Raw genomic sequence first — 16,999 nt, 5'->3', positions numbered from 1 at the left:
TGTGCCGGGTACGCTTTCACGTAAGAGCAGCTTTACCTGACCCACTCTCGCTCACCTCCCGGCGGTGCGGGGCTTAGCACAGTGCCACAGCGTACGGGTGGGAACGGACCCGCACTGCCAGCGCCCGCCGCAGTGGGACCTTCCCGTGGCAGGATCCCCGCGCTCGGCACCAGGTGCAGCGCTGCACTCCAGCCTTGCAAATCCCCTTTTCCCCGAGCATCCGCCGCAGCCGGGGGGTGGCACCGCCTCTAAACCCCGCAGGAAGCTACAGCTTAAGCAGGTGCGTAATGGGAGCACGCAAGCACCCTGAGGACTCACCGCAGCTGCACCCGCCTTTCGCTCACCCCGCGCCGCGCCTCCCCGCGAGGCCCCCGCCTCTCCTCCGGACCTGCCGCAGGTCGCCTGCCGGCAAAGCCGCCCGCCTTCGCGGCGAGCGCGGGGCTCTGCCGGCCGGCGGGGCGGCCACGGGCTGCAGCACCCGCCCCCGGCCCCCGACCCCCGCCCCGTCCTGCCCTGCCCCGCCGGGACAGCCGTGCCTGCGCCCTCCCCGGGGCCGGGGCCGGGGCCGGGGCCGTGCAGGCTCCTCCCGAGAGCAAGCGTGTGGTGCCTGGGGCGGGCATTAGAGCGGCGTGTGCCGAGGGGGTGTGTATGTGGGCTGGAGTTTATTATTATTATTATTGTCATTAGGAAAGAAAGAAAGGGGGAAAAAAAAAAAAAAGGGGGTGGAGGAGGAGCGGGGGGGTGGGGGGGTGTGAAAGAAAAAAAAAAAGGCCCGGAGAGGAGTTTCCAAAAACTTCCAAGGAACTCGTTGCTCCAAGTCCCAGGCGGCGGCAGCGGGCGAGAGCGATGCTGGAGCCGCGGGCGCTCCGGGAGTCGACGGCGGCGGCGGCGGAGGGGGCGGCCGTGGGGACGGCGGCGGCGGCGACCGCGGGGAGCGCGGGGCCGCCCGGAGCTGGGATGACCGAGAAGAAGAAAGACGGCAAAGGCAGGAAGGGGAAGAAAAGCAAAGGGCCCGGCAAGAAGCCCGCTCCCACGGAGGAGGGCGAGGCGCCCGGCTCCTCCACAGGTAAGCTCTCGGCAGGTGCGGGGGCCGCTTGCGCGGACCCACCGCTCTCTTCCCGCAGATGCGGGGCCGCTCGCAGCGGGCGCTGCTGCCCCGGCTCCCGGCCTGGCCCGTCCCGCCGGGGGCTGCCCGCGGAGCGGCGTGGCCGGAGCTGCTCGGCTGCCCCAGCGGGGACGGTCTGCAGCCCTCCCTCCCGCCGACCCCGGAACCCTGAGCGGCTCTCGGCCAGCTGTTGCTCTTCTTCTCTTTTCTATCTTTTATTCCTTTTTTCTTTTTCCTTCCCCCCCCCCCCCCCCCCCCCCCCCCTCCTCAGTGGTGGTGGTGTTAGTGCACATCTCCCATTACAGAACGCGTTTTCTCTCCCTTTCTTTCCCCAGGAATCACTTAGCTGAGTTGAACAGATGGCAAACTTTCGTGCCGGGTATTTTGTTTAAACTTGCAGCTATTTACTCAAGGATGATCAGAGAGGACCTTTTGCTCGTTTAGCAGCACGTGTTGTTTGTCTTATGCCTCTTCCATATTACATGCAAGGGTTCATGCCATTAAGACCCTCATTGTAGGTGTCCACAGGCTCGGGACTCTGTGGACCTACCCAAAGGCAGGGTTGCAGCCATGCAAGCTGCCTCATTCGCTATAGTTATGTATTTCTGTCGGCCAAACACCTCAGTTAAGATGAAGACTCTTGGGTGCCGTACATGATGCTTTTCCTAAAGTGCTCATGCTGTGCCACCTAGTTTATCAGAAAGCTCTAGAGGTGCATGCGTAGAAAGAGTTTCTGCAGCAGCAACATGTGCCTGGAGTTTTTGGTTAGACTGTTTATTTGAATTCTTTGTTGCTGGTGGGAAATTATTTTAAAAGAGCAGAGTCAGTTACCTGATTTGGCTGTTTATTTGCTTTTTTATTCCACTAAATGGAGAAACAGAAAGCCCCAAGGGGCCAATTTCTTTAAATATACCTGAGTTAATTCTGCTTAGTGCATCATGGCCAATGTGATGCAGCTCCAGACTTTAATCATCAGTCCTCGGGGAGGATGTGTGTGATTCAGATGCAGCAGGTATCCCTTTGGGCTAATAATCTTTAAAAACTTTCCCTGCTCAGTGCATCCTCTCCTCTGTACCTCTTCGGGACAGACATCACCTCCCCCGGTATCCTACCCCATTCACCCAGCTTCTGCTCAGCAGTGGGTATAAATGGAAAACAGGGAGTAGAGCAGGGGAGTTTTCCCTTGCTACACCAAGTTGGGGATGAACTCTTCATTTGACTTTCTTGCAGACTCTCTCACTCCATCAGTGACAGCTGGGCTATTTGGGGTGTTTGGGGTTTTCAGTTTGTTTTTGTAGTTGACATAGAAAACATGAAGACAGTGACATGCTGGAGGATTTATGACAGGAAATCTCCGTCAGGGGAATGTAAGGGAGGTAAACTTCTGACTGTGCGCACCTCAGGGTCCTGCCGTGTCCCATCCCATCCTTGTAGGAGAGCTCTCTGCTCTGTGGGCAGCTTGCTGTCTTCAGCTGAGCATGGCCGCTGTATGCATGAGAGGGATAGGCAGTCTCTGGTGGCTGGGGCAGGAGATGCAGCTGCCTTGGGTTGGGGACTTGTGCTAGCTGGTGGGGAGCATGAGAAAGAGCTGCCAAACCAGAGGGGCGATTACTGGGCAACCCAGCCAGCCTGACTCTGACTAGACAGAGTTTTTGGGACCTCGTGGGGAAATCAGAGTAATAAGAATATGGAGGATGCATTGACATTTATCACCTGGAGTTTGGATATTTGCATGCGTCTCAGGTGCTGTGGTCTGAGCATGTCTGCCATGGAAAGTGTTTTGTCTGAAACGCTGGATGGTGGCAAATGTAGTCTGAGGTTCACCAAAAGAGGGTTAAACCCAGGCAAAGCCTGGGTTCTCAGGCTTTGCTAAAAGTCCTGAGAGCTTGCATAATGCCAAGCCAAAATATGACAGCGTTTTAAGCAGAAAGAGTCCGATTTACTGGCGAGTGTTTAACTCAGTTTTCCAAAGTGCCAGAATGTTTTTGCTGGTATGAAAGAGTACCGCCTTCATCCATACCTGACATTACTAGTCAAAAGTTTCCTGTGTGGGCAAGAACTGAGCATTCTTCTACCTTATGTAATTAAAATCCCACTCCTTCTGAGATGAGTGCGTGCGGTAATTCGCGTGCGTAGCTAATCCGTGTGCAGTGACTGCAGGTACAGTATCTAATGAGGAGATAGAAATACAGCGTAAAATGCCTCTGTACATTTGACTCACAATGAAATAATGTCATGCTGATGATGTTGCGTTTATAAATCATATCTACCCTCTTATTTGAGAATATTTTCTGTTCTGGGGAAGCTTAGAAAATGAACTAGTTCTTCAGAAGAGAAAGACCAGAAAGGTTGGTTAATGTACAGTGTAGCAGGGCAGAAGTTTTGCATTTCAGGCATCTCACTTCTTTTCTCTTTGATCAAGCACATCAGAGCTCAAATTAATAACTGGGCTACACACACTGACTAACACTGTTTACTGGGAATGATATGAAGACCTCCCAGCGTTGGTAGAACCACAGTTTCTCCTTTTCACTAATGTTGTTTTGCCGTGAGAAATTAGGCACCTGATGATCAGTGAATGTGCTTAGGATATGCAGTTGAAGAGGTAATGGAACAGTTTTATTTTTTAGTGACCTGCTTTCTTGAATGGAAGTATATCAGGAATTCTTGTCTTCTGAGCTGCATTCTGCTCCATCAGTTTACCTCCTCCACTCGTGGGCTTCCTTCCATGTGGAAAAAAAAAGCACCTTAGAACCAAGTTTTACGATCTGTGCACTAGCACAAAAGTCCTGTAAGCAGGTTTGGTCTGCACTGCTTGGCTACGCATTGGCAACTCAGAAAAAAAATCACCTTCGTGTTTTCCATTGCCCAGGTGGAATCTGGGCTCTGGGCTTGGTAACAAAAGTCTGGGGAGGCCCACGTTGCTATGGTTTCTTAGTCACTAAAATTATGTAAAAGAACATTTTCCCCCTCACTTCAAATGGTCTTGAACAAATTGATTGCTTGCATGAAGTCCAAAGTGACCATATCTTCCTTCAGCGGGGCGGTCCAGGCCATGGTAAGTACAGGGAGTGGAAAACTGAGGACGGAGTATTAAGAATTGACAGAAGCTTGCAGCTTTTCTCCAAACACTGATGTGCTGTGCCAGCTGAGTGTGCAGACAGGCTCAACGAATCTGCCAGCATGGCTTCGCAGGGCACTGTCAGTGTAGTTGAAATGCCAGGGCAGAGAAAGCCCATGCAGGGAAGCTGAAATTGTGATGTGCTGCCTCCAGACCTGCCCTCACCTAGGCACTGCTCCTAGCTCAGAGTGCTGTTACAGCACTTGTCAGGAGTCTGGGACTGGGTCCATCATAGAATCACAGAATCATTAATGTTGGAAAACACTTCTAGGATCACCAAGTCCAACCAGCAGCCCATCCCCACCATGCCCACTGACGACATCCCTCAGTGCCACGTCCACACAGTTCTTGAACACCTCCAGGGGCGGTGACTCCACCTTCTCCCCGTACAGCCTATGCCACTGCAGCACCACTCCTCCTGCAAAGAAAGTTTCCTAGTATCCAACTGTGTCAGCTCTTGAGTGTTCTGCCAGATTGATCTCAGTGTTAGACCCCATAAAGTGGCACCAGTGAGGTGAGAGAAAAGAATCAGTCTGGGGAAGATCCCTCTGTGGAAGACTTGTGTATTGGTAAACCAGGTGATGCACCAGCACATGGCTGTCCAGCCTCCTTGTTGAGCATTTTGGAGAGGCTACAGGGCTTGAGTGGGCAGAGAGTAAAGGCTATGAGCTATTCCAGAAAAGATTGCCCTGATGGGTGTAAAGATTGAGCAGCAGACTCTGGGTTGTGCCAGCCACTCTTTTGTTCAGCAGCAATGGCAGGAGTAGCAGGGGTGTGTAGGCAGCTGGTGCAGAAAGACAAATTTGGTGTGGAGAAGAAGGATGAGCAGCAAGGATGAGTTGCAGTCATCATTTCAGTGAGGTGACCTCAGAAATATGGTTCTGAACACATCTGTGTTTACAGAGCCCAGCAGAGGGAGATCAGGGTCACTGACATTGAAAATAAGTACCTCCTGGTGAGAAATTTAATGTAGTGTTGGACAAAATGCTAGAGCTTTGCAACCGCACCACAGAACAAACAGCAAGTTTAGATTTGATGAGAGCAACTGAGCATCACCTTTGACTTCATACTGTTTGCAGGCTTAGTTGGTGGAGGAAGAAATGGCATTGGTCAGACTGAGGACCAAGGTGCAGTTCAGGGCTTGGCTGGGAGGGCTCGCAGCTTAATCTGAGAGTTGCTAAATTTAAATTGATACTCAGCATTCATAATGAGAGGTCAGGAAGCAGGTCAAGGTTTTAGCAGGAACCAAAGACAAGAGCCTTGGAGATGGCATGAGAGCTGTGGTTTCTGGTAAAAGCTGTCCAATTCTAGAAGAAAAGCACTGTTTGGAAGGTGTGACAACTTCGCCTGGTGTTTCCAAGCCAAAGTATTTATGCTCTACTGGTATGCCTGTACATTTTTCAGAGAGAAAAGCCTCTCCACCTGTGCACGGTGCCTGAATGCTCCAAACATTCCATGCAATCTTCAGAGCAATTTTGAGAATGAATCCTTTAAAAAGCATGCGAGTATTTTCAAGTTTTGTGAATAAATGAGATTAGTCATCATTCAATCTTTTTTGACTTAGCACTACAAGTACTACTTGACCGTAACCATGGGAATGCAAATACAATTGTGAGGACATGCCAATACCATTGTCCAGTTGGTACGGCCTGTGCATGGCAGGACGTTCCCCGTGTCAAATACATGCAGAAACTGTTCTGAACTTTGTGCAAATATTGGTGGCTGGGTAGGGGTAAACAAATTTTTTTTTATCTTCGGTATAGAAATGCCAAGATCTGCTAAGCTATGTGAGGATTTTAAAACACGAATCCCTGGCAAAGCCGAGACTCAACTCTGTTTGCAACTGTGGGCTTCTCTTCTGAGATATCTGGAAATGCACTAACTGTAAATGAAAATAATAACAAAACAGGTTCAGGCAGCTCTCACGAGAAAAAAATAAAGGTTAACATAGTTAATTTTTTAGAAGACTTCTTCAGCACTCTTTAGGGGAGCCACAAAAATCACAGAGCTGCTGGGCATCCTTGGACAGGAATTTCAACTTTAGGCACCTCAGTGGCAATTTGTGGCTCTGGAAGAAAGGAGAGCCGAGTGCCAAACTGTGGAAAATTTTCTTGCAGCCATCTCCCTCCCCCGTCTCCTCCTCGTAATCTGTCCCTAAGCATCCGATAGTCCTTTGAGGCAGGTACTTACAACCAAGAGCAAAACAGCTAGGAACAATCGTCTTGCAGAGTGTCAGAAGCTCTGGAAATGCTACGAATTCTTACCAAATCAGTGTTTTGTTAACACTCCAAAAGTAACAAGAGTGAATGTGCCTTTAACAGTACTGATAGTTTATCATGTTCCGTTATGATACAAGAAAACAAACCAAGTGTCAATATTTTGCGTGAGTCATTCTAGCTGCACAAAGGACTGCCTCAGTGTGCTTGAAGTCTTTCAGTTAACCCCCGGTTGCTCCCGCAAGTACCCTGGGTGGCTGCGAGGGGGGGGGGGGTGAAGATGTTGCAGCCCCAGAAAGTGCACGGTGAAAGACCTGTGATGGAAGAGCGACGGTGCCCGTGTCGGGACCGTAGAAAGCAGGAAGAAGGCGGCGCAGTGAGGAAAGGAAACGCACCTCGTTGCTTTCTCAGGGTGCCTTTGAGCGATGCTCGTTTGTGTCAGTGCTGCTTAAAAAATAATAACCATGACCAAACTCAGAGCGAAGAGGGGGAAACGGAGCCCGCTGCGTCCCGGAACAGAGGACGGGTGGCAGCGGCGGGGCGAGGTGCCGAGGTGCCGCTGCCGGCGGCGGCCGCGAGAGGGTGCGGCGGGAGCGCGCTGCTCCGCGCGGGGAGCGGGGGGTGCCGGGCCGCGCCGTGCGGGAGCAGCGCTTGTGCGGGGAGGCGGTCGTCTGGCTGTGGGCGCCTTTAACAGTAACGGAGGGCGATGAGAAGATGGCAGTTTGGAGAGCGAGTCTGCATGTGTCCTTCCCTTTCTTCTTCCCTTCATCCCTCCTTTCCTCTTTCTCCTCTTCTTTACTCTCTTCCTGCTTTCCATCCATCCGTCCTCTCCATGTCTCTACTACTTCTTCTTTGACATGCCGTTTTCTTCCTTCCTTCTTCCATTTCTCTATCCCAGCTTCCTTCTTTCCCTTTCTCCCTCTCTCCTTTCCTTCCAACTCTTCCTCCTTTCCATCCAGCCTTCCACGCTTCCTTCTTCTTCTCATCCTTCCTGTCTGCTCGACTTCTGTTAATGGAGAAAAAACACAAACGGTACATTAAGGCAGCAACAAACAGAGAGGTTTAACAGATTTAACACAAACCAGAACTGGAGTAACTGCTGGTAGTTTAGTTGTACATAGAACACTCTTTGTGTCCACATTTGCATTTCTACCTGTATCATTTCTTTGAGAGCATTAGATCTGGGGAGAAACCGGCCAAGTTTGTTTACTGTGAACCGCTTGACTCCTCCTAGTGCTGATAAAGAGTCTATCAGCTTCACAGGTCTGAGATTAAGAGAGTGATATTAATCTAGTTGTGACAGTTCATTTGGGAATCTTTCCTCATTCTCCCTGTGCATCTGTTTCTCAGGTTTTATGAGCTGATGGTCCTTCCACCTCTGTAAGCAGGGGGAATCCAGGTCAAGCAGTTGGGGCTTGGCATTCAGCACTTGGACTCAGGCTGAGCCTTGCTCAATGGCTTTCTCCTGCATTAACAGCTTTCATTTCACCCCTGAGTCAACCACATGCCATGTCTTATGGCTAATGGTTAATCCCTTTGAAGACAGTTACAGAAGCATGAATGCATACTTGAGATGACTAAACAGAGTCCTGGTAACATCCACTTGCACAGGTGATTGATAGAGGTTGTTCCCACTGCAGCTACTGCCAGAAGAGTTAGATTTTGAATCCCGTGTTGGGAGATTATGTGTTTGTGCATGTGTGGGCTTGTGTGAATTTTATCAGGATTTTTGGCTTCTACAGTGACAGAGTCTTTAGTTTCCCTTTGGAAACATCCACTGGACTCCAAAGGGAGAAAAAAAAGGACTTATTCTGACAATGTATTGCACTTTTATATGAAACAATACTGAAAGCTACTCTGAGTTATTGCATTATAATTGGAATAGAGCCAGTTATTCTGTGAGTACTTCTTTGCATGTATCCTTGGATTGTGCCAAGTTTAACTGATATTGTTTGTGTTACTGTAAAGCTTTGAGGTTTAACTGAAGTCTGCATCCTTCCAACTCCCCTCACTGAAACCAGCTCAGTTGAGAGCAAGCCCCCCTTGCCTAGGAACCTGCGTGCCCAAAGCCACACCACATCGGTCTGGTCCCAGAGCAAAAACCAAGTCTCCCAGTTCTGACTCTAACCTCTTTCCACAAACCACCATGTTTCCTGAAGTGTGACCATTCTAGAGATAAGACAGTAACATACAGAAAACATGAACTCATCTCACATTCTGTTTTTTGGTGCACGGAAGGATGCTCTTTTCCCAGTTTCTGGAGGGCACTGTCTATTGCAGTGGCACTGGCCATGTGGAACAATATTTCAGTGAGAAAAATACGACCTGTAAAAATCGGTGTCCTAGGGTTGCCAGTGGCTCCTTTCTTGTTTGTTATATTTTTTTTTCCACCCTCTGCTGCACTTCTGCAGTGAACCGTACCATTTGCAGCACCCTCTGTCTCACCCAGTGAACCATACCAGCAGTGTCATTTTTATCTCCAGAGAAGTTACTTTTGAAGAAGGTAGCTAACATGAAAACCTGTAAGTTTCTGGTTGGACCCGTTCTTGGAAAGAGTGGACTGGAGATGCAGAGGTGTAAAGCAAACTCTAAAAACTGTGGGAGCTCCAGAGAACGAATAGAGCTGCCAGCACACCAGTGAGGCCAGGTAGAAGGCACTGGAAAAACAAACAAAGCAAATAGAAGGCATTTCTACATTGGAAGTACTTGCCTGGGCATGTGGGAAATATTCTGTCACTCATAGAATCTGAGGCTGGGATTGATATCTTTTATGTGCTATACCTCAACCAAAAGCTCTGGGATGAATGCAGACTGGATGGGTGAGGTTTCCTGCATTTGACAGGTCTCTGGTTTGATTTTCTGCACAAATTATTGGCAGGCTTAACTTTGTAGATTCCAGCGATCCTCGCCTCATATTTTTGTTGTTGTTGTTGTTGTTGATACACTTTGCTTGAAGAATGTATTTTCTCTTCAGCATTGTGCATAGCACCTGAAAGGGTGCTGCAAATGTGCAAAAGGCTAGGTTCAAATACTAGGTGGCAATAGAAACTATGGAGGAAAGAAACTTCTGTCAGCAGAAGTGAAGCTGGGGCTTAGCATGGCTTTTCTTGGCTGTGTGAAGTGTTGTCAAGGTCAGAAACTGGAAAACTATTTCAATAAATTATCTGGGAAGAAAAGGTTTTCTCTAAATAAATTCATATGGAGCTACTTAAGACAGATAAATACGCTTTTTAATTCTGGCCCACTCCTCCTTCCTCTTCCTTTCTTATTTCTCCCATCTGTAGGTGAGAATGCCTCTCACTGCACTCCATCGTCACTCTTACAGTGAAGACCATTTGGGTGAGGAGCCCGGGTAGAGTCATGGCCCCTGCTTCCACAAAATTATCAGCATTTCTCCAGCAAGGTCTCTCTTGCAGCTTATGTCTGTTCCACAAAGCTGGAACTCAGTGCTCTGAGCATCTGGTGTACTGAGCTACTCTAGTCCTCTGCCTTCTCTCTGCCCCATCCCTTCTCCAGATCACACATGAATGGCAGAAGCCAGTGACAATAACTAGATTACCTCTAGTCCCCGGGCACGGTATATGTGGCTCCTTGGCTACAACTGAAGCTGTACCTAACAGCGGAATGAGGGCAGAGCTTGGTGCTAAGGAGATGTCATCTTCCCCACTGACCACAAGAAAGATCAGGGGAAGGAATAGTATTTCTAAAAGATGTTGAGAGTAGTAGCTTAATCTAAGCTTTTTCTTTTTTCATAACAGTATGGAAATAGTTGCACAGCTGCCAGTGACACTGGCTCATCTTGAGAGAAATTGCTCAAGAGAGATTCCCAGGACACTGAGGACAGCAGAGGATGGCTGATGATAACAGGATGAGTTATAAATGTTTCTTATGGTTCGGTCTGGACATTAGTGGCTTTCCTTCAACTCAACTTTGCTTGCGTCATGAAAGCTGAAGTAATCTGCCAAGTCTGGATAGCTCTTCTCCTCTTCAGCACCTATGGACTGATTCTTCAGTGTCTGTTTTTCCTTCATTTCCCAAAAATTTTGTCAATGCTTCTATAATGTGTTGTGCTGAGTACCGACTGCAATAGTGAGCTTGCCTGGAGGTAATTCCATCATGCTGGCAAAAGGGCAACAGTATGTCAGCATGTCAGTTAGATGGAATGGCAGGAAGATGTATGAAATTACTTCTTTTTGCAAGCTATTCTGATTCTTGCATAAACAAAAAGCATTTGGGTGCCTTGCCTTCTTGTGTCACACAACGTTTGGCCTCTGAGTTCCTGTCCAAGGTATTTTTCAGACCTGGAGATGTGAAGCCACATACTTTTGGTAGACTGCCTCCAGCACAGAAAGCTGCTCAGTGCTTTGGTGTGGTAGCTGCTCATGCTCTGCCATCTCCACCGTGAGATGAAGTAGCCCAGAGGGTGCTCTGGTCTATAGCGTCACTTGGGATGAAGCTCTCCTTCCCGTGGTTGCAGGACATTTAGTCACTTTGTGCTCTTCAGGGACATCAGACATAGGATCACAAGGCAGCCCACTGTCAGAGTTTCCATCTATTTCTGAGCTACAAAGAACATATGTGCTTTGGAGGGTCTTTTAACTGTGTGCACAAGTGGCAAAGAATGGACCGTGATGCCAGCTTGCTTCAGTGCAGGCAGTTCTCCTTAAATGCATCCTAGGAACCTGCATACATGGGACAGATTGGAATAAAAGTTGCCACTGATTTTTAGTCAGACCTCCGGAGGAAAAAGAGCTTCCATCAACAGGTGGAGAAAAGCCACAGGCAGGGCAAAGACTAGATGCCAGCTGTAGCAAAACCACCTGTGCAATTGAAAGGGGAAGTTCTAAACCACACTGCTTATTATAGGTAGTTGTGGGGTGACTGTGTCCATACTTGTCCTGTGCACAGTGAAGTCTTGCGAGGAACTCGATTGTCTGGCTTACTTGCAAGCTAGTAGACCTGTCAGGAATGCATGAAACTCCTTGAAAATCTGGGAGACTGTTTGCAGAACTCAATCTGAGGACTTGCTTAAGCACTCAGATAAGTGGAGGTGGCTAGGGCTGTGTGAGAGCAGAAGACAGTGTACTTACAGTTGGATTTCCTCTCCTCTCAGCATGCATAGGTACATGTGGATTCTGAACCTCCCAGGTGTCCTTTAGCAAATCCTAAAGGAGCCCAGTGGAAATGCAGTCAATGGCATTGCAAATATGTAAACTGAGAATAACAGATGGACTTCTGTCCTGCAGAAACAGTATTTGGAAGAAACTGAAGTGATGCACTGCATCACACTGTTGGCCTAGAGACGATAGGGAGAGAAAGACAGTTGAATTAAATATTGAGAATTTTCTTCTAGGGCTAATAATGTTTAACACAGCCAGCCCGTGAGGTCAGGTACTAGTACATTTCTAGGTGTTTCTGAATCTTTTTCATCTTATCTTCTTTACCTCAGGGGGTTGCTATCTTTTTACCATTCTATTCTCATCTACATAGCTTTGGCAAAAAGAAAATAAAAGCTTTTTTTTTTTTTTTTTCCTAGAGTTACTCTGGAGTAAGATTAGTGCAAACATATATGCAGACTTGTGCAGACACAGACATACACACTACCCCTCATGACTGCAGCAAGAGAGGAGTTAACTTTTAGAAAGTTTGAGGGCTTCTAGGGTTATATTACATCAGTGAATTCCTCCAGTGGTGAAGTGTCATTGAGAGAGAAGTCTTCTTTTCTAAGCCATTTTTAACTTGTCGTTTCATAAAAACTCTGGAGCTCCTGGACCAGCCCCCCTCAGGGAGTGGTCCTGTGAAATGTGTCAACAGCTGGATGGCACAGAGTTGGAAAGCACTGCTGCCTTTAAAGAACAGAACTGATAGCTGCTGTGAGAAAGCAGTGCATTTTCCCAAATAACTCTTATTTCTGTATTAATGTTTCTGAGAGGAACAAATGTGTATTCTTTTGATAGTGTTAGGAATCATGCTTTTCATGGAAAAGCAGAAATCTCCCCACCACGCTTAACAGCAGGGAAATGCCAAGATGTTGGGAGTTGTGGGTTCCCTTTGATATATTATTTTTAAAGCTGTAGTTGGTTAGCGACTCCCTTTACGCATGAAAGAAATAGCAGGCAGACACAGGATCATCTTGTGTCACAATGTGTTCCACGGTGTTTCTTGCTCTCAGCTGCATGGAAAAAGCCACTCCATTTCCAATCAATCCCAAAGAACCCAAGCATAAATAAGAGCTGTAAATTGTTTTGCAGCTGAGGGATAAGCAACAACTTGAGGGATTAAGAACTAGTTTGTTAGCAAAGCTGTTTCCATTCATAACACTGTGGTGAGCTCTAGCTCTAACCAGTGAGCCGATAAGATAAAAAGGTAAGACAGGATTACCCTGACAGTGTTTGCACACCCTTCTCCTGGCCATCAGCAGGGCAGTGCTAGCTGCAGTAACGCTGCCTGAGGGCTGCAATCTCTACTCTGGTGAAACACCTACTTATTTGTGCCAGGTTCCCGCGGGGTCCAACCGGAAGGGAAGAGAGGCAGCTTGCACATCTGCCTCTCACCACAAAGGCTCCTGAGTATGTCCAGCAGTACCTCCTCTCTGCAACTCTTTGACCTAGAGGACCTTGCCACAGTCAAGTGTGTCACCGCCTGATTTGTTCTGTGATTTGAGGTTCAACACAGCAAAGTGCAAGATTTTGCACTTGGGCCGGAGAAATCCCAGGCATATATACAGTCTGGAAGGAGCAGTCCTTGAGAGTAGCCATGCAGAGAAGGACCTGGGGGTCCTGGTGGATGAAAAACTTAACGTGACCCAGCAATGTGCTCTTGCAGCTTGGAAGCAAATGGTATCCTGGGCTCCATCAGAAGAGGGGTGGCCAGCAGGGACAGGGAGGTGATTGTCCCACTCTACTCTGCCCTTGTGAGTCCCCACCTGGCGTACTGCATCCAGGTCTGGAGCCCCCAATACAAGAAGGACAGAGAGCTGTTAGAGAGGGTCCAGAGGAAGGCCACAGAGATGATCAAAGGGCTGGAGCACCTCCCTGCGAAGACAGGCTGAGGGAGCTGGGCTTGTTCAGCCCAGAGAAAAAAAGGCTGCAGGGTGACCTCATTGCAGCCTTTCAGTACCTAAAGGGAGCTTATAAACAGGAGGGGAGTCAACTCTTTGAAAAGGTAGATGACAGCAGAACAAGGGGAAATGGTTTTAAGTTGAAGGAGGGAAGATTTAGGTTGGATGTCAGGGGGAAGTTCTTTACTATGAGAGTGGTGAGGTGCTGCAACAAGCTGCCCAGAGAGGTTGTGGATGCCCCATCCCTGGAGTTGTTCAAGGCCACGTTGGATGGGGCCCTGGAGCCTGGTCTAGTATTAAATGTGGAGGTTGATGGCCCTGTCTGTGGCGGGGGGAGGGGGGTTGGAGATGCATGATCCTTGAGGTCCCTTCCAACCCGGACCATTCTGTGATTCTGTGATTTTTTTCTTATCTCTTTTCCCTGACACCCACTATCAGCCACCACTACAGATGGGATGCCAGGCTAGCCCAGCATTTGGTCAGGATAGTTGAGTGCTGCAACATGCTTGAGGATGGAGTGAGGGATGGGTATGTGCTTGAGAAGGGAAAAAATCAGGCGTGGAAGATTTGTCAAGCAGGAGTGTAGGATACACGCTTGACCAGGAATTAATACATCAGCAGCTCATGGAGTCCATCCTCCAGCAGCTGCCCATTTCTCATGTTCTCAGTGCTCTGGTGCTTGCTGCATCACTTTCCCCAACACCACCGTCTACATTTCTAACAAACCCCCTTGCCTGGAGCACGCTTTACATAACGTTTCTAGGGAGGAATGTGGGGGTGGAAAGACCATATGAGGTCATAAAGTTTCTGTGGAGATGCAATTTGATCCAAAAAGTGAATTACCAGGTGCTTCTTCAGAGAGGGACTGGGGTTTATATTTAAATATCTCATTTAAGAAGGCCTTGTGCTCCAGAAGAGAATCAATTCCATTTATTCTCTAAATGCAGATTTGTTTTACCGTAGCATAATTCCAGGATGATGTTTAAATTGATCAGTAGATTGAACTTAACAAATTTATAGGAAAAAAAAAAAAAAGGAGAAAGCTACATGCCATTATTCCTAATACTGAGGGTTTTAGCAGCATAGTGAGTCATGAAACTTTAAAAAGGCAGCACATTTCAGATACCTTTTTTTCAGAGATTTGCTCCTCTCCTTTACCTTGCAGAACAGGGAGGGAGTCGAGGTGTTGTCCCCATGTGGTACCAGCACTGGAATTCACTGGTACAGTACCAGGGTGAATATAGCATCGATCAAGAGGATTCAGTCATAGAGGTGAGGGGTGGAGAAGCGGTGGAGCTTTGATAGATAGCACTCTGCAAGTGTATGTACTGCTGCCAGAATGGATGTCACCTCTCAAGGAGGCTTCTTGTAACAGTAGGTTTATAGGAAAAATGTTATACTTCTCTGCTTTGTAAGTTGGGGTATATCTGTGAGATGGCTGTGTTTGTTCCTGGTTCTCAGGTGGATGGAGCTGCTGGAAGCGCAGTGTTTCTGAACAGCAGCACTGAGCCCTGCTCTCTTGACCCCTTGCTCAGGGCGTCCAGCAGAGAGGATTGGCTAGAGGCAGTAATGGCACTGCTCATGCATGTTTGGAAGGCAAATGCCTGTGGTGAGCAGCCCGATTCTGCAGGGACACCTGGAAAGCTCATCCAAATGAGCTTTTAAAGTGCATTCACCTAGCTGTATCCAATCACCACTTGGATTTTTTTATTATTATTATTATTTTTATCTAGCTCAAAACAGAGTAGAATTAGCATCATTTTTTTTTCCACCACCCAAACACTGTAGTTTAACCGAAGAACACAGATTCACACTTTGAGTTAGTTCAGATAAAGTTTTGCTGTCCAGCATTGTGCCAGCAGCCCTAGAATGCCATGGTGCTCAGCCTGAGATGAGTCTCCATCCCCAGCTGAGTCCCCGAGGGAAAAGAGAGCCCCAGCTCACAGCTCCTCTGTGGCACATTACACTGAGGAGTTGCAGGGAGAAGGCAGCTTGAGAATGTGTTCAAGAAGAGAGGAGAGGTGGTAGAGAAGTATGTATAGGAAACTGATAGTTGAGGATTTGTAGAGCTGGATGTCAAACAGTGGTTACAAACAGCAAGTAAAGAACAAGGAAAGGGAGGGAGAGAAGAGAGGGCTTGGGAAGCAAGACACAGCTGGGAAATGGGGGTGCAGGAAGAGTGAGGGGAGGGAAAGGGTCACTTTTGGCTCAGTGGGAGACTGGGGATTTGGAAAGGAGGGAAACTGAGGCACATCAAAGCTGTGATGGGAGTGGGATGAGTGCGACAGGGAAGGAATCTGGCCTTGGGGGTGGAAGCAGAAGGCTGGTCATGCAGATGACATAGTGTAGCCCTTCTTCCTCCGGGGTCAGCAGACAAAATGACTTCACTGGTCATCCTCATCATCTCTTTCCTGCCTTCACAGCCATGCTGTTTCCATGCAGTGACCATGGCAACCCAAGTTTTTGACTGGCTGCTCTAGGATGGTAGCTGTAATGACAGCGGTAATGAGTATTGACGGAGGGGAGGGAGGGGAGAGCAGCTGTGGAGCAGGGGAAGTTGCCTGAGTACAGTAATCGTGTTTGGCAGGTCAAGGGTGAACCGTGGCCTGCGGGACTTGTACAATGCCCAAGGCTAGCAAAGTGGTGTTATAATAAACCCCAGATGTTTCCGCTATTTACAATGTATACGTTATGTTCAAACCTGAAAATGCATCCTAGGATCTGGTGGGTAGGGAAACAGTTATTAGCTTCTTGGAAATGACTTGTTGGTAATGTATCTGTTCCCCCTTGATATTAGCTGTTGCCTGTTTAAAATATAAGCTTTCGAAGCAGAGGCTCTCAGGAGCAGCCCTTTTTTCCTTTTTTTTTTTTTTTTCCCCTCTCTTTTTTTTTTCTTTTTGTTTCCCCCAAACCAGTGGTTCCATTTGACTGCATGAGTAACATCACCGTCCCCCTCAACAGCTTTTTGGGAGAGCCTGGTCTGGGCACTGCAGGCTGCTCCTGCAAATGCCTGTGTGGGAGAGGCCCTGCTGTCAGGCCGGGAGAGCAGCCAGCCACAGGTGCGCCGAAAGCACCATTTAATTTCCCCAGACTAATTGTTTTAGAGCTCAGAGCCAGAACCCCGTGCAGTGCGTCACGGGCCACAGCAGAGCCTCAGCAACTTCGAGTAAGAATTGAAGAGGGGGATTTAGCTGATTGAGCTTTTAAGTCGAAGCCATGGCTTGTCTACGAGAGCAAATTGCTCGACTAAACTGTGAATTTACAGCTCAGGGGTTGCTGTGCACAAACCCTCCAGGTGCTCGGTCCTACAGCTGGTCCAGGCCAGGGCTCAAAACGTCCAGGTTTAGAGTGAATTAGTTCATCTGTGGGAAAGCCTGGAGCCGATGATTCCTGGTCGGGGCTCCAAGCTGACTGTAGCAGAATCTGCACTGGAGCGAATCAAGCCAAAGCGAACTAAAGCCACCCAAGCTCCGAATGGAAGTGTCTGCTTTGATGTT

At 48.3% G+C, this 16,999-nt stretch overlaps 1 protein-coding gene across 12 annotated transcripts in view; it reads left to right on the top strand.

Moving 5' to 3' along the window:
* Positions 1 to 16,999, top strand: part of NRG1 (neuregulin 1) — a 467,599-nt gene that overhangs the window by 289,203 nt on the left and 161,397 nt on the right. For 11 of the 12 annotated variants that reach the window (XM_025144625.3, XM_015280406.4, XM_025144624.3 and 8 more), the window contains exon 1: positions 818 to 1,066. The exons of the other annotated variant lie outside the window; for it this stretch is intronic. In XM_025144625.3, coding sequence (XP_025000393.2) covers positions 847 to 1,066 — 220 coding nt within the window. In that variant the 5' untranslated portion in view covers positions 818 to 846. Of the gene's footprint in view, positions 1 to 817; positions 1,067 to 16,999 lie in introns of those variants that run through there. 12 annotated transcript variants of the gene reach the window in all.

The sequence above is a fragment of the Gallus gallus genome, chromosome Z (genome assembly GCF_016699485.2).
Source record: "Gallus gallus isolate bGalGal1 chromosome Z, bGalGal1.mat.broiler.GRCg7b, whole genome shotgun sequence".
NCBI lineage: Eukaryota > Metazoa > Chordata > Aves > Galliformes > Phasianidae > Gallus > Gallus gallus.
Note: the sequence above shows the minus strand (reverse complement) of the source record. Positions and strands in the feature narration are given on the sequence as shown.